This window comes from Rhinolophus sinicus, chromosome X, assembly GCF_036562045.2.
Source record: "Rhinolophus sinicus isolate RSC01 chromosome X, ASM3656204v1, whole genome shotgun sequence".
Lineage (NCBI taxonomy): Eukaryota > Metazoa > Chordata > Mammalia > Chiroptera > Rhinolophidae > Rhinolophus > Rhinolophus sinicus.
In genome coordinates, this window is record NC_133768.1 from 20,521,847 (window position 1) to 20,541,103 (window position 19,257).

The 19,257-nt window shown below is 41.5% G+C and overlaps 2 protein-coding genes across 2 annotated transcripts; both read left to right on the top strand.

The window, feature by feature from the left end:
- The first annotated feature begins 2,949 nt into the window (after window positions 1-2,949).
- LOC109438179 (melanoma-associated antigen B5) lies at window positions 2,950-3,987 on the top strand. The gene has a single exon (XM_019717838.2). The coding sequence runs from the start codon at window positions 2,950-2,952 to the stop codon at window positions 3,985-3,987; it is 1,038 nt and encodes a 345-aa protein (XP_019573397.2).
- A 12,820-nt stretch (window positions 3,988-16,807) lies between these two features.
- Window positions 16,808-17,779, top strand: LOC109438180 (melanoma-associated antigen B5). Its single transcript, XM_019717839.2, has one exon. It carries the CDS (start codon window positions 16,808-16,810, stop codon window positions 17,777-17,779), a length of 972 nt encoding a protein of 323 aa, XP_019573398.2.
- Window positions 17,780-19,257: the final 1,478 nt, after the last annotated feature.

Sequence of the window (19,257 nt, forward strand, 5' to 3'; positions counted from 1 at the left end):
ACTCTGTGCCTTTTTATTGGTGAGTTCAGTCCATTTACATTTAGGGTGATTATTGATATGTGAGGATTTCCTGTCATTCTATCTTTAGTTTTCTGGTAAGGCTGTGTCTCCATTGTTTCTTTGCCTTTTTGTTGTTGTCTATTATTTCTGTGTGGTGGTATTCTATGATGTTTCCCTCTGTTTCTTCTTTTATTTCAGTATATATTTCAGTTCTGGATTTTTTTGAGTGGTTACCCTTAAGTTTATATAAAAGAAAGTTTGATATTTAGAGTATTCCATTTTCTTCAGCACGCTTACTTTCTCCGTTTCCATATTCCGGTTCAGGCTTTTACTCTCCCCTTTTTTATGTTTTGGTTGCCACAAATTGTCCCTGTTGATGGTGGTCGAATAGCCTCCTTTAGTATTTCTTGTAGTGCAGGTCGTGTATTAGAAAATTCCCTCAGCTTCTGTATGTCTGGAAAGGTCTTTATTCCTCCTTCATATCTAAAGGATATCTTTGCTGGATATATTATTCTTGGCTCATGATTTCTCTCTTTCAATAGTTTGAATATTTGGTTCCACTCCCTCCTGGCTTGTAGAGTTTCTGCTGAAAAATCTGATGATAATCTAATGGGCTTTCCTTTGTAAGTTACCGTCTTCTTTTCCCTGGCTGCCTTGAGGATTCTTTCTTTGTCGTTGATTTTAGACAGCTTCAATACAATGTGCCTTGGAGAAGGCCTGTTGGGATTGAGGTAACTAGGTGTTCTATTTGCTTCTTGGATTCGAGGGTCCAGTTCTGTCCACAAATTTGGGAAGTTCTCATCGACAATTTGTTTGAATATATTCTCTGTTCCCTTCTCTCTTTCTTCTCCTTCTGGTATGCCCATTATTCTTATATTGCTCATTCTGATGGAGTCAGAAAGTTCTTGTAGAGTTCTTTCATTTCTTTTAAGTCTCAAGTCTCTTTCTTCTATCTGTGTCATTTCCAGGTTTTTATCTTCGATGTCACTGATTCTTTCCTCCATCTGGTCAACTCTACTACCTAAGCTGGTTATTTCATTCTTAATTTCTTCTATTGAGTTCTTAATCTCCAGAAATTCTATTTGGTTCCTTTTTAAAATTTCAATCTCTTTCGTAAAATGCTCATGCTGTTCTTTGATTGAGTTTCTGAGTTCATTTAACTGCCTATCTGTGTTTTCTTGTATCTCGTTGAGTTTTTTCAGAACTGCAATCTTGAATTCTCTGTCATTTAAGTCACATATTTCTGTATCTTTAAGTGCCTTTTCTGGAGATTTTTCACTTTCTTTCTGAGCTATCTTGTTGCCTTGGTTATTCATGGCGATTACTGGTTTATTATTTCTCTTCCTAGACATCTACAGGAGTGACTTCTGCAACAAGTTGATAGGAAGAGGTCTTCCTTTTGTTTTCCAGTACTTGTTGGTAGAATGTTTTACTTTTTCTCTTACTGCAGGCTTTTTTTTCCCTCTCTCACAAGGTAGTGCTATGTTTTCTCTGCACTATTCCAGCTTCTCACACACTGGGGGGATTCCGTGGGAGACGGGCTTCTCCTCTGTTAATAGTTCGTGTAGGTCACAGGGCGCAGTGTCCTGGTGGGTATGCGGAGAGCTTTTGATGTTCCAAAGCTCTTCCAGCTCCTGATTCAGAGCCGGTATGTTTCAGCAGTTCTGTTTACTCCTGCAGGGATCCGCCCAGATAGGTGGGGCCAGGGGCGGGGTGAGCTGTGAGAGGTGGCCCAGAGCAATGGCGGCGACCATCACCACAGCCGGTCCTGCTTCCACAGCTCTCTCCCCTTTGCCAGAACTAGTTGGGCTGTGAATTTGTGTCTGTGGGCCACAGTTCTCAAATATAGCAAACTTTCTGTTGTTTTGATCTGACACTGCTACTGTTTCGCTTCTAGCACCGGGCAGGTGGGAGCGGGGGGAGCTCTGGGAGGGTAGGGAGGGGGCGGCTAGTCTCAGTGCCTAAAGCTCCGTTCTCTGCTCGGCAGTGCGGGCTTAAACCACCGTTTTCAGCCTTTTTCCCTCAGTCTTTTCTCCGAGGTCTCTGCCGTGAGCGTTGGGTTCAGCCGTGTTATATGCTGTCCCCTCAGCCCTGTGGATCCTTGGCGGAGCCCTAGCAGTCCAATCTCCCGCAGCTGCCGTAGTTCCGGGAAGCAGCGAGCTCGGCGCACTGAGCTGGGTCTGCGTCCTGCGCCCGTGCGGCTCTGTCTCCGCGCACTTCTCCCTTTCCTCCTCCCCCCACTCACACGAATCTCCCACCTGTAAATGATTTCAGTCGGTAGTGGGCCTCTTCGTCTTGCCTGTCTGCTGTGCAGGGAGTCCTTTGTGGAGTTTTTGTTGTTCGATTCTTTGTAAATTCCAGGGGAGCTTTACAGAGGCTCACCTCACTCCGCCATTTTTCCGGAACCCCTCCAGGTGAGCATTCTCAATGAGAACTGACAACTCCAAAAAGTGTAGGACAGAGATGGCCCCAGAGAGAAGCCAGTTGTGGGAACACTCTCTACCAGAAGCACCGTCTCTCTTCATTCTTGTGGCATAGAGGATTTAAGTGGCTACTCGATAACCACAGCGGGGAGTAGGGGAGGGGCTTCTTGCCAGTCATTAACATAATCATCCTGAATGTGACCTGAGAGCACTTCCCAAACCCAGGACAAAGGGGTTCGCCTTGACCGGCCCTGCTTTCTCCCCAGTAATATCCAGACAGGGCTGTGTGGCTCTGTCCTAGGTATGGTCTAAGCTGCTCTACAGGGTTTTCAGCAGACAGGTGATCAGAGAGGAACCCTGTGGGTTCCCAGAGCGTTGACAGCCCTCAGAGCCTTAAAGACCATTGGTTAAAGACAAGGTGGAATCTCCCTGCAGAGGTGCCACACTATCTCGTTCTCCCTCCCCCAGGTGGTGGCATCACCTGCTCTGCCCACACCGGTGCCTGCTGTGCCTGACCTGTGTCATAATGCCTCGGCGACGAAAGGGTAAGGTCAATGCCCATAAGAAACACAACCAAACCGGTGATCACTCTGAAGGTCACAAGAGAGTTCAGGAAGCTGCAGTTGTGGGAAATGAGTCCCTCTCCTGCTCTTCTGTTTTGGAAGATGATCCTCAAAGGCCATCAGCTACTGAGACAAGTAGCACTTCCCAGGGGTCTTGGAGACCCTCGTCTACCACCATTACCTCTTCAGGTGCTTTAGACACAAGATCTGACAAAGGCGATGGAAGTCAAGATAAGGAACATTCGTGTTCTTCTGAGGTCCCATCTCCCGAGACCTCATGCACTGATCTTCTAGCCACGAAGCTGGATTTGTTGGAGCAATTTCTCCTGTGCAAGTATGAAATGCAAGAGCCCATTCTGAAGGACGACATGCTGAAGATTGTGGGCGAAATTACCCAAGACCAATTTGCTGACATCCTCAAAAAAGCCTCTGATCGTATTGAGGCCGTCTTTGCAGTTGATTTGAAGGAAGTCGACTCAAGCAGCCACACATATGACCTCGTCAGCAAACTGAACCTCCCCAATAATGGGAGGGTGTATGCTGGCAACGGGTTACCAAAGACCGGTCTCCTCATGAATATCCTGGGCCTGATCTTCATGAAGGGCAACTGTGCCACTGAGGAAGACATTTGGAAATTCCTGAATATGCTGAAAGTATACGCTGGGAGGGAGCACTTCATCTATGGGGAGCCCAAGAAGCTCATCACCAAAGATCTGGTGCAGCTACAGTACCTGGAGTACCGCCAGGTACCTGACAGCGATCCTCCACGCTATGACTTCCTGTGGGGCCCAAGAGCTCGCGCTGAAACAAGCAAGATGCAAGTCCTGGAATTCTTGGCCAAGGGTGGTGATACAGTTCCTAGTGCTTTACCATTCTGGTATGAAGAGGCTTTGAGAGATGAAGAGAGAGCACAAGCTATAGAGGCAGAGAGGGCTGCCACTGGTGCCACAGCCGGACATAATATCATGGCCCCGGCTTCTCTCACCCCTGGTGATGTCTGAGGACTTTTTTATCATGAAGATAAAAATTTAAAAAATGACATCACAATAGGGATTTTAGTGGAAATGTGAAAGAATCCCACAGTAAAAATTTTTGGAGAATGGAATAGAAAAAAAAATAAAGCGTCATAAATCTTTTTCCTGACTCCTTTCAGTCTTTTATTTTGTAAAATTGATTTATTTCTTGATATGCGTAGCGTATTAAAGATTGTAGGAGACAGTAAAGCTTAACAAGTTAGACCTCTCACTCACTCTCTCTTCTATTCCCAAAACGTAATTCAGCATCTGCTCTTTGGAAGGCTCTGTGCTAGTAGTGGGGGTGCAGAGATAAAGACCCAGCCTCTGCCCATAGAACTTTGGAAGCTTGGAGCTTCAGTCATGTAAGGAAGATGTTGAGCTCCCCTCTATGACTTATAGGAAAGCAAAAAGGATGAGTGAGACGGGAGGGGTTCCAGGTGAAAGCAGTCAAGTATAAACCCCCTGACAAGGCAGTTTAAGTTTTCGAAGCTACAAGTCAGTCCCCACAATACACTTTTATATAAAACTACATGGTGGACTGGATGAGGCTATGGGACTGGTGAGCAGAGGCCAGATCTTCAGATGAGGTGTCTGAGTTGAGAGAGAAAATATTTGCCTGGAAAACTGAACTGTGGGGTAAGGTCTAAAATTAAGCCCCAATAATATGGGCTGCCTGGACATTTGGAGAAACCAGCAGGGACTCATATCTGCTAAATGCAAGTTCCCCTCCATAGTCTTCAGTTGCAGATAAGGTCCCCTACCAAACAACCAGCTTTATAAGGGGACAATGCATAGATCTTGCTCATTCCTAAGCAGCAGTCGTCCGTCCCCTTCCAGCCTGCAGAATTTTGCAATCTGATTACACGCTACCATGAGAACTAGGGGTTAGCTCACCCTCTTGATATCACAAATGCCCCCTACCAAAGACACTGTTTCTTCACTCTGTTCCCGAGTGCGACCCCAGTGTGGCACAGTGTGGCACCCCATCCTGTGAGTACACATGGTTAATAAATGGCTGTCTATCTCATCTCTGCAGTGTCCAGTGTTGTGTTTGTGGACACCCAATGACCATAGTGTGGAAATCCCTTCTTCACCTCATGGGGTAAACAGAAGGCCATAAAACATGCTTTTACAAATTACTTTGGGAAGGTAGATAACCCAGAAAGAAATGTCCACTTTGGGCAATGTATTAGTTATCTCAGACTTCCGTAACAAAATTACCCTGACTGGGTGGTTTAAACAACCAAAATTCTTTTTCTCACTGTTTTGGAAGCTGGAAGTCCAAGGTCGAGAACTGGGAGGGTTAATTTCCTCTGAGACCTCTCTCCTTGGCTTGCGGACATCTACCCTCTTCACTTGGCTGTCTCATGTGTAAAAGCATCCCTGGTTTCTCCTTGTGTGTCGTCATCTCCTCTTATAAGTATACCACTCAGATTGCATCATGGCCCATCTTAACGGCCTCATTTTAAACTTAATCATCCTTTAAAGACCTTATTTCCAACTACAGTGACTTTCTGAGTTACTGAGGGTTATGACTTCAACAATAAGTTTGGAGAACACAATACAGTTCCTAAAACGTAAGAATCAAGGATTTCCAGTCAAGATGGTGCAGTAGGTCAACTTGTGCTTGCCTCGTTTCATGACCACAGCAAAATTACCAGTACACTACACAACAAACCATCATTGAGAGTCTCATGAAGTCTAGGTGAACCAAAGTCCTACAACTAAGTACAAAGAGAAGAAGCCACCTGAAGACTGGTAGGAGAGTCAGAGACACAGAATAGGATGATCCTATACCCACGTGTGATCGTTAGTAATCGAGACAATACCTCAGCTGCAGAGGTTACCTCTAGAAGAGCGAGGGGTCCCAGCCACATACCAGACTCCCCAGCTCAGGTTTCCACTGCTGGGGAGAGAAGTCCCCATAACTTTTGGCTATAAAACACAGTGGAGATTGTGGCTGAGTGAGACTGAGGGAGGTTGCATTACTAGGTGCTCCTCTTAAAGGGTCCGTGTATGGAATTATTTGCTTATATACTCGCTCGCTCTGAGCTTCAGCATGGGGGCAGCAGCTTGAGAGATGCCAGGGACACACAGGGAGAAACTGAATAGTCTTGCTTCAGGGTGAGTGCTGGTGGAGTAGTTTTCTCCAAGACAGAAGTGCTGGCAGAATGCATTGTTTCTTTGTTGAGCCCTCTGCCGTCCCCACCTGGAGACAAAGGTAGCTGACATATCTGAGTTACCATCAATCTGGCGAACTCTCTTTGTCCAATCTCGCCCGGTGATTCCCTGAGACCCTGCTCCACCCAACTTAAGGGCCAAACCAAGGTGCTTTAGCGGCTTTTCCACACAAATTGCCTATCTTGGCTCGTGCTGGGGACTTTCCTAAAATGTCTCAAAGGTTCATAAAACCCAAAGAAGCAACGTCTGGCTTTAGCATGTCCAGTACCTGTTGCTGAGCAGCCTGAAGCCTGGCACTAGCAGCACCTGACCTCAGTTCATAGCTTGGCCACTCCCAGGCACCTCCAAACCCAGTGCGTGTGGCTTCCATCTGCAGATTGCTTTGTGGCTCATGCCAGGTGGCCCTGGGGAGGGCGCAGGCTGTGGGTGAACTTGGCCTGCTGCGGGACCCCTAACAGGAGGTCCTGGTCGTGGCACGCTGGGTGGTCAGCATCAGACCAAGCTGCAGCACCACCCACCTGCCTCCATGGGAAACACACCCAAAGGGCAGACTGCATAGGTACCAGAGCCCTGCTAAAGCAAATACTGCTCCATAAGATCAGCCTCTGCACAATAGCTCCTCCATATAGTTATGGCCAGTCTCCACAACCAATCAGCCAGAGAGTCAGTTCCTTCCACTGACATGCAAACATTAACCAATGCTGAGCTACAGCAGGAGGGCACATACAATGCACACAAGGGACACACCTCAGGTGCACAAATCAGGTGACCAGGGAGACTACACCACTGGGCCCCACAGGACACCTACTACATAAGGCCACTGGACCAGGAGACAGCACCCCAATTTGATATATAGAAACAAACAGAGGGAGCCAGCCAAAATGGAGAGACAAAGAAACATGCCCCAAATAAAACAACAGAACAAAGCTCCAGAAAAAGAATAAAACAAAATAGACTCAAGTAATCTACCAGATGTAGAGTTCAAAACACTGGTAATAATGATGCTCAAGGAAAACTTCAACAAAGAGATGGGAGATGTAAAAATGGAAATAGAAAACCTAAAAAAGAAAAAGTCGGAAATGAAAAATACAATAACTGAAATGAAGAATACATTAAAAGGAATCGACAGTAGATTAGATGAAGCAGAGGACTGAATCAGCAGTTTAGAAGATAAGGTAGCAGAAAAAACCCAATCATAACAACAAAAAGAAAAAAAAATCCAACAAATGAGGATAGTTTAAGGGGCCTCTGGGACAACATCAACCATACCAACAATTGCATCAGACAGGTATCAGAAAGAAAAGACAGACAGAAAGGAATAGAAAACCTATTTGAAGAAATAAAGACAGAAAACATCGCTAACCTGGCAAAGCAAACAGAAACACAAGTCCAGGAAGCACAGAGTCCAATACATTGTGAACCCAAAGAGACCCACACCAAGACACATCATAATTAATTAAGTCCCAAAGAGTAAAGTCAAAGAGAGAATCTTAAAAGCAGAAAAGAGATCAGCAGTTAGTGACCTACAAGGGAGCTCCCATAAGAGTATCAGCTGATTTATCAACAGAAACTTTGTAGGCCAGAAGGGATTAGCATGATAGATTCAAAGTGATGAAAAACAACGACCTACAACCAAGATTACTCTACCCAGCAAAGTTATCATTTAGTATCGAAGGACAGATAAAGAGCTCCCTAGACAAGAAGAAGCTAAAGGAGTTCATCACCACCAAACCAGTATTACAAGGAATGTTAGAGGGCCTTCTTTAAGACAAATAATAATAATAATAAAGGAATAATAAAATGGTAATAACTACATATCTATCAACAATTACTTTCAATGTAAATGGATAAAATGCTCCAATCAAAAGACAAAGGGTGGCTGAATGGATAAGAAAACAAGACCCTTACATATGCTGTCTACAAGAGATTCACTTCGGATTGAAAGACACACAGACTAACAGTAAAGGGATGGGAAAGACATTTCATGAAAATGGAAATGAAAAACAAAACTATCCAGGATAGCCATACTTATAACAGGCAAAATAAACTTTAAAACAAAGGCTATAACAGGGGACAGAAGGATCCAGTAATGCCACTTCTGTGTATTTATCTGAAGAAACTCAAAACGCTACTTTGAGGGAACGTGTACATCCATATGTTAATTGCAGCACTGTTTATGATAGCCAAGATATGGAGGCAGCCTGGGTGTCTGTCAATAGAAGAATGGATAAAGAGGAGGTGGTACATACATTCAATGGAATATTACTCAGCCATAGATGGCAATAGGATCTTGCCATCTGCAGCAGCATAAGTGGATCTGGAAGGTATTGTGTAAAGGAGTATGTCAGACAGAGAAAGACAGATGTAATGTGATTTTGCTTATATGTAGAATCTAAGAACAAAATAAACAAACAGAAAACAGAAATAAACTCATAGACACAGAGAACATTTTGATGGTTGTCAGACAGGAGGGACTTTGGGGTAGGTAAAAATGGGGAAGGGATTAAGAAGTACAAATTGGTCATTACAAAGTAGTCATGGGGATGTAGGGTATAACATAAGGAATACAGTCAACAAAATTGTAATAACTATGTATGGTGTCAGATGAGTACTAGATTTATCAGGGTGATAGATGGAAGTGGGGATAAGGACAGGGATAAGAAGGTGAAGGGATTAAGAAGTACAAATGGATAGTTACAAAATAGTCACGGGGATGGAAAGTAAAGCATAGGGAATATAGTCAATGATATGGTAATAATTATGTATAGTGCCAGGTGGATACTAGACTAGCCAGGGGGATCACTTAAATTATATAAATGTCTAACCACTATGCTGCACACCTGAAATTAATATAAAGTAATACTGAATGTCAACTGTAATTGAAAAATTAATAAGCAAGGGGGAAAAGTTGAAGGGCAATAAAATGTTCAAATTTCCAGATATAAAACAAATAAGTCATGGGGATATAATGTACAGCATAGGGAATATAGTCAATAATATTGTGGTAGTGTTGTATGGTGTCAGACGGTTGCTGGACTTACCATGGTGATCACTTCTTTAGGTATATAAATCTGGAATAACTATGGTGTATAGCTGAAACTAATAGAATATTGTATGTTAGCTATATCTTAATAACAATCTTTTTTAAAAGGAATAAAGCCACTGTGAGATTTTTTTTTCATGTGCCTTAATTAACTGGGAACAAGTTGTCTTTTGTATAAGAAAGTAATAATGAAATCCTTGACATTGAAAGAAAAACCAGAAATCAAAGTTGTGTTTACTATTATCTCAATGCAGGAGAATATAGAGCACAAATTGGTATTTTATGCACCTTGTCTCCATGGAGTTTCTGAGAAATAAGTGTGAACTCCCCTGAGATAAAATGCACAGAAGGCACTGTATTGATACTTTTTGCTTTGAATTGGTAGAGCCAGATTCCACTGTATTAAAGAAGCATTTTATACAGTAAAGTTACAGGATAGAAAATCAATGTACAAAAATCCATTGCATTCCTATATAATAACAATGAAATTTAAGAACAAGAAATGAAGAAACAATTCCTTTTGTAACACACACACACACACACACACACACACACACACACAGAATAAAATACCTAGGCATAAATTTAACAAAGGATGTAAAGGACCTATAAACTGAAAACTAAAAGGCCCATTAAAAGAAATTGAAGAAGACACAAAGAAATGGAAAGATATTCTGTGTTCATGGATTGGAAGAATAAACATAGTTTAAATGGACATATTATGCAAAGCAACACACAAATTCAGTGCAATCCCTATCAAAATCCCAATGGCATTTTTAAAAGAAATAGAACACAAGATCATCAGATTTGTATGGATCCACAAAAGACCCTAAATAAACAAACCAATCCTCAGAAAAAAGAACAAGGCTGGAACTATCACATTCTATGACTTCAAATTATACTACAAAGCCAGAATAATCAAGACATTATCGTATTGGCAGAAAAACAGACACACCAATCAATGGAACAGAATTAAGAACCCAGAAATAAATCCATGAATTTATGGTTATTTAATTTATGACAAAGGAGGTAAGAATATACAATGGGGTAAGGACTGTCTAGTCAACAAATTATGTTGGGAAAACTGGACAGGTGCATGCAAAAAATGAAAGTAGACCACCTTCTTACACTGTATATAAGAATAAATTCAAAATGGATTGAAGACTTAAATGTAATACCCAAAACCATAAAACTCCTAGAAGAAAACAGGGAGTAAACTCTCTGACATTACTCTTAGTAATATTTTTTTCTGATATATCTCCTTGGGCAAGGAAAACAAAATGGGACTACATGAAGCTGAAAAGTTTTTGCACAGCAAAGGAAACCATCAACAAAATGGAAAGATAACTTACTCAATGGGAGAAGATACTTCCCAATGATACATCCGATAACAGGTGAATATCCAAACTTCATAAAGAACTCATGCAACCTAACACCAAAATAACTAACAATCCAATTAAAAAATGGGCAGAGGACCTGAACAGACATTTCTCCAAAGAGGACATACTGATAGCCAATAGACATATGAAAAGATGCTCAACGTCATTAATCATCAGAGAAATGAAAATTAAAACCACAATGAGATTATCACCTCACACCTGACAGAACAGCTATCATCAATAAATCAACAAACAACAAGTGTTGTCAAGGAAGTGGAGAAAAAGGAACCCTCACATGCTCTTGGTTGGATTGCAAATTGGTGCAGCCACTATGGAAAACAGTATGGAGGCTCCCCAAAACATTAAACAGAACTACCGTATGGCCCAGCAATTCTACTTCTGAATATTTATCCAAAGAAATCCAAAACACTAATTCAAAAAGATATATACACCCTTATTTTCATTTCAGCATTATTTACAATAGCCAAGATAAGGAAGCAGCCTAACTGCCCATCAGTAGAGATTGAATGAAGAGGTGATACATATATGCAATGAAATATTACTCGGCCATAAAAATGAATGAAATCTTAACCATTGTGACAACATGGATTCACCTGGAAGGTATTATGGTAAGTGATATAAGTCAGACTGAGAAAGACAAATACCATATGATCTCACTTATATGTATGTGGAATCTAAAGAACAAAATAAATGAACAAACAAAAGAGAAACAGACTTATAGATAAAGAGAACAAATTGATGGTTGCCAGAGGGGAGGAGAGTTGAGGGAACGGATGAAAAAGGAAGAGATTAAGAAGTACAAATTGGTACTTATGAAATAGTCATGGGGATGTAAAGTACGGCATAGGGAATATAGTCAATAATATTGTAATAACTATGTATATTTCCAGGTGGGTACTACACTAATCGGGAGATCACTTCATAAATTATATAAATGTCTAACCACAATGCTGTACACCTGCAACTAATATAAAATAATATTAAATGTCAACTTTAATTGAAAAATAAAAAAAGAAGTACAAATTGGTAGTTACAAAATAGTCATGGGGATGTAAAGTATAGCATAAGGAATATAGTCAATAATATTGTAATAACTATGTATGGTGTCAGATGGGTACTAGATTTATTGGGGTCATCACTTCCTAAGTTATGTGAATGTCTAATCACTATGTTGTATACCTAAAACATATAATAGTGTATGCCAATTATGATTAAAAAATTAAAAAATATTTTAAAAGATTAAAAAATAAATCTTCCAGCTTTTAAGTCATAATACTGGATTCTATTAGGTATATACCTTCTAACTTTATATCTTTGTCTCCCAGTTTTATTTCTCACTTTAATAAGAAAATAAATAAATTGTAGTCTAAATAAATTGTCCAAATCATAAGAGTCTACTAGCTGCAGGTTCTATGATTTACTCACCTTCATTTCTCATCCTTTCATTTTGTCAATTACATTTTAATTTCAAGTACTTTCTTTGTTCTCTCAATGCTCTGTTTTCCTAATAGTCCTATTATTATCAAGATAAATATCTTCTCAATTCTCTTTAAAAGTAAAAATTGTAATTTAAAAAAAGTTATAAAAAAGAGTACAAATTTGTTGTTATGAAATAGTCCAGGGGATGTAAAGTACAGCATAGGGAGTATGGTCAATAATATTGTAATAACAATGTATAGTGCCAGGTGGGTACAACAGTAATTAGGGGATCACTTTATAAATTACATAAATGTCTAACCACTATGCTGTACATCTGAAAATAATATAAAATAATATTGAATGTCAACTGTAATTGAAAATAAATTTTAAAAAATGAATGAAATTACACTGCATTTTGTCACCATATACGAAATTTAACTCAAAATGCGTCAAAGACCTAAATCTAAGACTTGAAACAATAAAATGAATAGAGAAATACATAAGTACTAAACTTATGGACCTTGGTCTCAGAGAAGATTTTATGAATTTGACTGCAAAGGCAAGGGAAGTAAAAGCAAAATAAAAGAATATGACTACGAGCATATATCAAATTAAAAAACTTCTGCACACACACACAAAACTCAACAAAACAAAGAGGCACCCAACCGAATGGGAGAAGATATTTGTAAACATCTTTAATAACGGGTTAATATCCAAACTACTGGGGAGGGGAGCTGCCCCCCCCAAAAGTATACACATTTTAAGATATATTATCCATGTATTACTTTTCAAAGTTGAATTGAATTACAGTAGCAATGTGTAGTATGACATTCGCTCAAAAGATGGTGTCAATCAAATGAATGCTAGCATCACCACGCAACAGGCTGGACAGTTAAAGAAAGCACGGCTGTCGTTGGAGGAGCCCAACACCATTTTGAAGTGGTATTTGAAATTAGAGAATGTTGTGGAAGTACAATGACAATGGAGGTGAGAGTATGCAACAGAGCCTCCAACACGCCTAACAATTGCACGCATTCGTGATTAGTTTGAGACGCATGGTACTATGTGAAGAAACTGAAACGGCATGTGCAGCGATACAAGTGGACACTTTGGTCAACGTTGCTCAAGCAGTAGTTTGCCATAATCAGAAGTATCTGGACGCTGATGGTAACCACTTTGAGCAGATCTTGATTTTGTACTTGTAAACTCATAGACAAAAGACTTGTATTCATCTTTTGTTATCGGTATATATTATTACAATTTTAATACAGTTTTTTCCTTTCTTAAAATGTGTATACATTTTTGTGGATTTTTTGTTTTTGGTATCCTCTGTATATAAGGAACTCATACAACTCAACAACCAAAAATTAAATCATCCAATTGAAAAATGGGCAAAGGATCTGAAAAGACACTTCTCCCAGGAAGACATACAAATGGACACTAGATATATGAAAAGATGCTCAACTTCTCTAGCTATTAGGGAACTGCAAATCAAAACCACAATGAGATATCACCTCACACCTGTGAGAATGGCTATTATCAACAAGACAAGTAATAACAAGTGTTGGAGAAGTTGTGGCGAAAAGGAACCCTCGTACACTGCTGGTGGGAATGCAAATTGGTATAGTCACTATGGAAAACAGTATGAAGGTTCCTCAAAAAATTAAGAATAGAATTACCATATGAACCAGCAATCCCTCTTCTGGGTATCTACCCCCCAAAATCTGAGAACATTTATTCATAAAGATATATGTACCCCTATGTTTAAGGCAGCACTATTCACTGTGGCCATGACATGGAAACAAATGAAGTGTCCTTTGATAGATGATTGGGTAAAGATGTGGAACATACACAATGGAATATTACTCATCCATAAGAAAAGATAAAATACTGCCACTTGTGACAACATGGATGGATCTTAAGATTATCATGCTAAGAGAAACAAGCAGACAGAAAAAGTCGATAACCATATGATTTCAATCACATGTGGGATATAAAACTGAAAGTGACAAACAAACAAAAACTCATAGACACAGACAGTAGTATAGCAGTTACCAGAGGGAAAGGGGGGAGGGTGGTAGCAAAGAGTAAAGGGGGTCAAATATATAGTGACAGAAGGAGATTTGACTTTGGGTGGTGAACACACAATGCAACATACAGACGATGTATTATAGAATCATACATTTGAAACCTATATAATTTTATTAACTAATGTCACCCCAATAATTTAATAAAAAATAAATAACACACATGAAAAAATAGCATTTGCATTAGGTTATCTTGTGTGTATTTTGGCAAATTCTAAGAGAGGGCTACATTTAGGTGGGGAAGAAACAAAAGAAAACAGAGGTGGTTTGGAAGGACAGCTGAAAAGGACTGAAGAGTTGGTCCTTGACAAAATTCTAGGAGCCCTGAGTTGCATCCAGGTTGGGGAAGAAAACATACCAATATTAAATAATAATCGCTCTGATAGGGGAAAACTATTTAATTTTATATACTAAAACAAAGTTTTAGTTGATTCAGTGTTCTTTCTGAGAGCATTGCATTTTCTCTGACATGTCCTAGATTAAAAAAAAAGAAAGAAAGAAAATTCCTATTTAGGATGATGTTATCTAGGTAAAAATCATAACTGCCATTCATTAAATACCCAATATTTGCCAGTCATCTTGACAGATGCTTTATACGTGGTACACACATTCCTAGTCTTACAGGATATGGTTTCTGAAACTCAGTTGGCAGACGTAGAACTTGCAATATTCTCATATTCACAAGGGGTTAAGTAACAGAACTAGACTAGACCCCTGGTATGAATTTGTCTAGGGCACACACTGTTCCACTTGCACCCTGAAGCAGACCTTGTGTATCTTTATTCACTTTTCTTCTCACTACTCCAAAATATATCTCAGGCTATTTTAAAAAAGGACTTTGTGCTCAAAGTACTGGACTGGAATACACAGCTAGAGCAATAAGGATACCAAAATAAATGAGAGGTATGAATAATGAAAGGAAGGATATAATATCTGGTAATATGATTATCTACATATGCAGTGTCAGTTAACCTCAAAAGGTGGGGTCTTACAAAATTATTTGGCTCAGTCCGTTTCCTACAGTAAATCTTTTACAACGGAAGTTAGGTAAGAGGCCATCTGAGTCGTAAAGAGAAGGAACAGAACTGTGTTTTTTTTTTTTTGTTTGTTTGTTTTTTTTTTGGCTTTTTTCTGACAGCCCACCGCCTACTCCGCATTATCTGCCTTGCTCTTTAGCTTCCCCATCTCACATCACTCCTGGGATGGAGACTTATTCTCTAAAACTTGCAGTAGGGAGATTACTCATGAGTTTGCCTGGAGGTGGTAATTCCCAGAAAGCCATTCATAAAGGGACAGGAGCCAAGATGAGGACCCAGATAATGACCAGATTGTATTGAGGGTCCTGAAGAGACTTCCCGTCACCCACTCTTAGACCTACGCAATCAGGCTGACTTCAGCAAGGATTGTCTCAAGGAGGTGAGGGCGTTGTTTTAAGAGTTGTGATAGAGGGAAGTGTCCAAGGTCCAAAGAGGAGTTTAATTGAAACTTCTGTGGGAAACTGAGGATACCTTCCACCCCAGAACAGAGGAGGCGACAGAGATCCTGTTAGTCTTGAGAGGCGCTGTGATTGGTGTCGTGAAGAGTGGTGCTCACTTCCTCCTAGCTCGGGACTCAGGCAGGGAGTGAGAGATCGTGTCTCGGGCGCGACAGATTGTGTCTTGGGCGCAAGGTTTACAGACAGGTGAGTGAGGAGTCCCAGGGCATGGCAAGAGTCCAAGTGAAGAGGTTGAATGAGGAATGAGGGAACCAACCACCCCAGAGGCGAGCCTCTGCCGCTACCAGCAAAGCCTGTCCCCTTCTCACGCCTAGGGAATATGGCGCAAAGCAGTCAGGCTATGAGAAATTTCCAGCCTGAGGGTCTGAGGGAGATGAGGGCCTTGGTATAAGTGGACATCCCCAATTTAGCGGAGGGAGGAGGAGAAGACGCTAACAAGAGTCAAAATGAGGAAACGTAGGCAGAAATTTCCACCAAGGCCCTGCTTGTAGCTCCGGGAGGACCAAAGCATGGCGATCGGGTGGATGTGAGCCTTCCTTTCCTACTTGGATCAGAAAGCTGAGGGCCGTGACTTGAGGGGAAGAGTACCATGCCCTGAAGGAAATCAAGGGTGGAACTCTGACTGAGGTCTGAGGGAACCGTCAACCCCAGAACAGTGAGGTGACATGGAACTTGCCACTGCCATCCAGGCAACTCTGGGAAGCCACAGGCAAGGCCGTCAGGCTATTGCTGCCAGGAGAGTCAGGGCGATGGGGCATTGGTTTGAGGTGTCAAATTCACAGCAGGAGAATAGAAGGGGCCCAGGACCTGCCCAAAGTTGATATGATGAACCTGACTGTGAACTGAGAAGACCCCCACACCCTAGAACGGAGGCTTCACGCTGGCAGCCTGCCCCACCCCACCCCCTCATCCCCAACCTCCATTGTCAACCCAATGCACCCCAAGCAGGACTACCAGGCTACAGTCTAAAGGTCCCTCTAACGTCCTCCACAGAGTTCTAAGGGGACAGGTTGATTAGAACAGGAGCCCTATGGAAACCTTCAGAGGTGGCCTTGGTTAAAGCTAAGGTGGAATGTCCCTGCTGAAGGTAAACACACCATCTCACTATCTCTCCTCCAGGTGCTGGCATCACCTACTCTTCTGCCCACACTGGTGCTTGCTGTCCCTGACCAGTGTCACCATGCCTCGGGGTCACAAGAATAAGCAACGCCGCCAGGCCCAACGTGAGACTCAGTGTCTCCAGGATGCTCAGGCCACTGCAGCAGCAGAAGAGGAGTCCACTCCCTCTTCCTCTCCTCAATGTGAAGGTAATACCCAGAGTCTGTCTGCTGTTGGGACATGTAGCACTTCCCAGGGGCCTCAAAGCACACTAACCACCTTTACTTCTGCAGGCATTTCTTGCCCTGGATCTGCTGAAGCTTCCCATTTCCAAGATAATAGGGCAGGTGCCTCTGAGGCCCAACCCTCCACTGAGAGCTTAGAGGAAGATAATTTAGACAATGTGGCTCTGCTTTTGGAGCGGTTCCTTCTGTACAAGTATAAAATGAAACAGCCCATTATGAAGAAAGACATGCTGAAGATTGTTGGTGAATATTACGAAGGTAAATTTCCTGAGATCCTCAAGAGAGCCTCTGCACGCGTTGAGGCCATCTTTGCATTAGATGTGAAGGAAGTCGACTCAAGCAACCACGTATATGACCTCATCAGCCAGTTGAAACTCCCCAATAATGGGAGGGTGCGTGCTGGCAGGGGTTTCCCCAAGACGGGTCTCCTGATGAATATCCTGGGCCTGATCTTAATGAAGGGCAACTGTGCTGCTGAAGAAGACATCTGGAAATTCCTGAATATGATGCGCATATACGCTGGGAGGAAGCACTGCATCTATGGTGAGCCCAGGAAGCTCATCACCAAGGATTTGGTGAGGCTGCAGTACCTGGAGTACCGCCAGGTGCCCGGCAGCAATCCTCCGCGCTATGAGTTCCTGTGGGGCCCAAAAGCTCATGCTGAAACAAGCAAGATGAAAATCCTAGAGTTTTTGGCGAAGGTCGGTGATACCGTCCCCAGTGCTTTCTCATCCCATTATGAAGAGGCTTTGCAAGAACAAGAGAGAGCACGAGCTGTAGCTGCAAGGAGGGCTGCCACTACTGGTTAAGTCAGTATACCTTCCAGGGCCATGGTTAGCAGTATCTTTCCACCCCTAGAGAAGTTGGAGGCTTTTTATGCTGCAGACAAGAATATATAACATCACAATAGGGATTATATTCTTAGAAATGTAAAAGAATCTCACAGTAAAATAGTTGTGATAATAAAATAGAAAAACATGATCAATGTTAGCTTTTCTTGTTCCTTTTAGTCTTCAGTTTTGTAAAATTGTTATACTTTAATGTTCTTAGCTTATTCAAGAAGTTTGAAATATTAAATCTTAGTAAATTATACTTTGTGTTTGCTGGCACTTTTTATCCATCACACACTGAGTATCTCTTCTTGGGAGAAGGCTCAGTGTTAGTACTGAGGATGCTAAAAAAAATCCAGCCTCTACTTATATAATTGTAGAGCCTGTGAGTTACAACTATTTGAGTAAGATGTTGAACCTTTTCACAGCATTAACTGATTTCAAGTTCTACAAAATGTGTCAGAAGCCCACAGAAAACAATTGTAGTATTTGTATTTTAAATAAATACTGTTAAGTTGCTACACTTTATTAAAAATAAATGATTAAAGTATAAAAATTGCTTATTGTTATTCATTCTTGAAAAACACAAAAACATAGAAAAATGTACATCTGCCTCCTAAACTTCCTTTCTGGAACACTGAGCTTGGGGGGTAAAGTCGAACGCTGCAGTGAGCGGCATGGAAATATCATTTGACTGTAGAGGAACGTCACAGCGAAAAGGTGAAATACCCATTATGATCTATAGGGAAAGTAAAAAGAATGGGTGAGGAAGAAGGTGTCCCTTATGAGAGCAGGATGTTTCCTGAGCAAGGCAGTTTGAGACTTGGGGAATCTGCAAGTCCTCAATGGAATGTCATTTTCATTTATGCTATAAGGTGGGCTAGTTGAGGTTTTGGAAATGGTGAGACCCTCCAATGGTATGCTTCAGAGTTGAGAGACAAAGTGTGTGTTGGTCTGCTCAGGGTGCTATAACAAAATACCACACACTGGGTGGTTTAAACAACAGATATTTTCACAGTTATGGAGGCTGGGAAGTCCATGATCAAGGTGCCAGCAGATTCGGTTCCTGGTGAGAACTCTCTTCCTGGCTTGCAGACGGCCACTTTCTTCATGTCATCACATGCCAAAGAGAGAGTTCTCGTCTCTCTTGCCTTTCTTGTAAGAACACTAATTGTATCATGGCCACCTCATCCTTATGACCTCATCTAAACCTAATTACCTTCCAAAGACCACCACCTCTAAACACCATCACACTGGAGGTTAGAGCTTTGACATATAAATGGGGTGGGGACATCTTTAGTCTATAATGGAAAACTGCTCCTATAAGTTACTTGGGACTGTGGGTAAACCAGAGAGAAATCTTCACTTGGGGCAGGAAAGGAAGGCACCCTTTGTTCTTGTCCTAGTTCAGGTGAACACAACGTGCAAACTAGGTGTTCTGTGCTCGTCATCTCCAG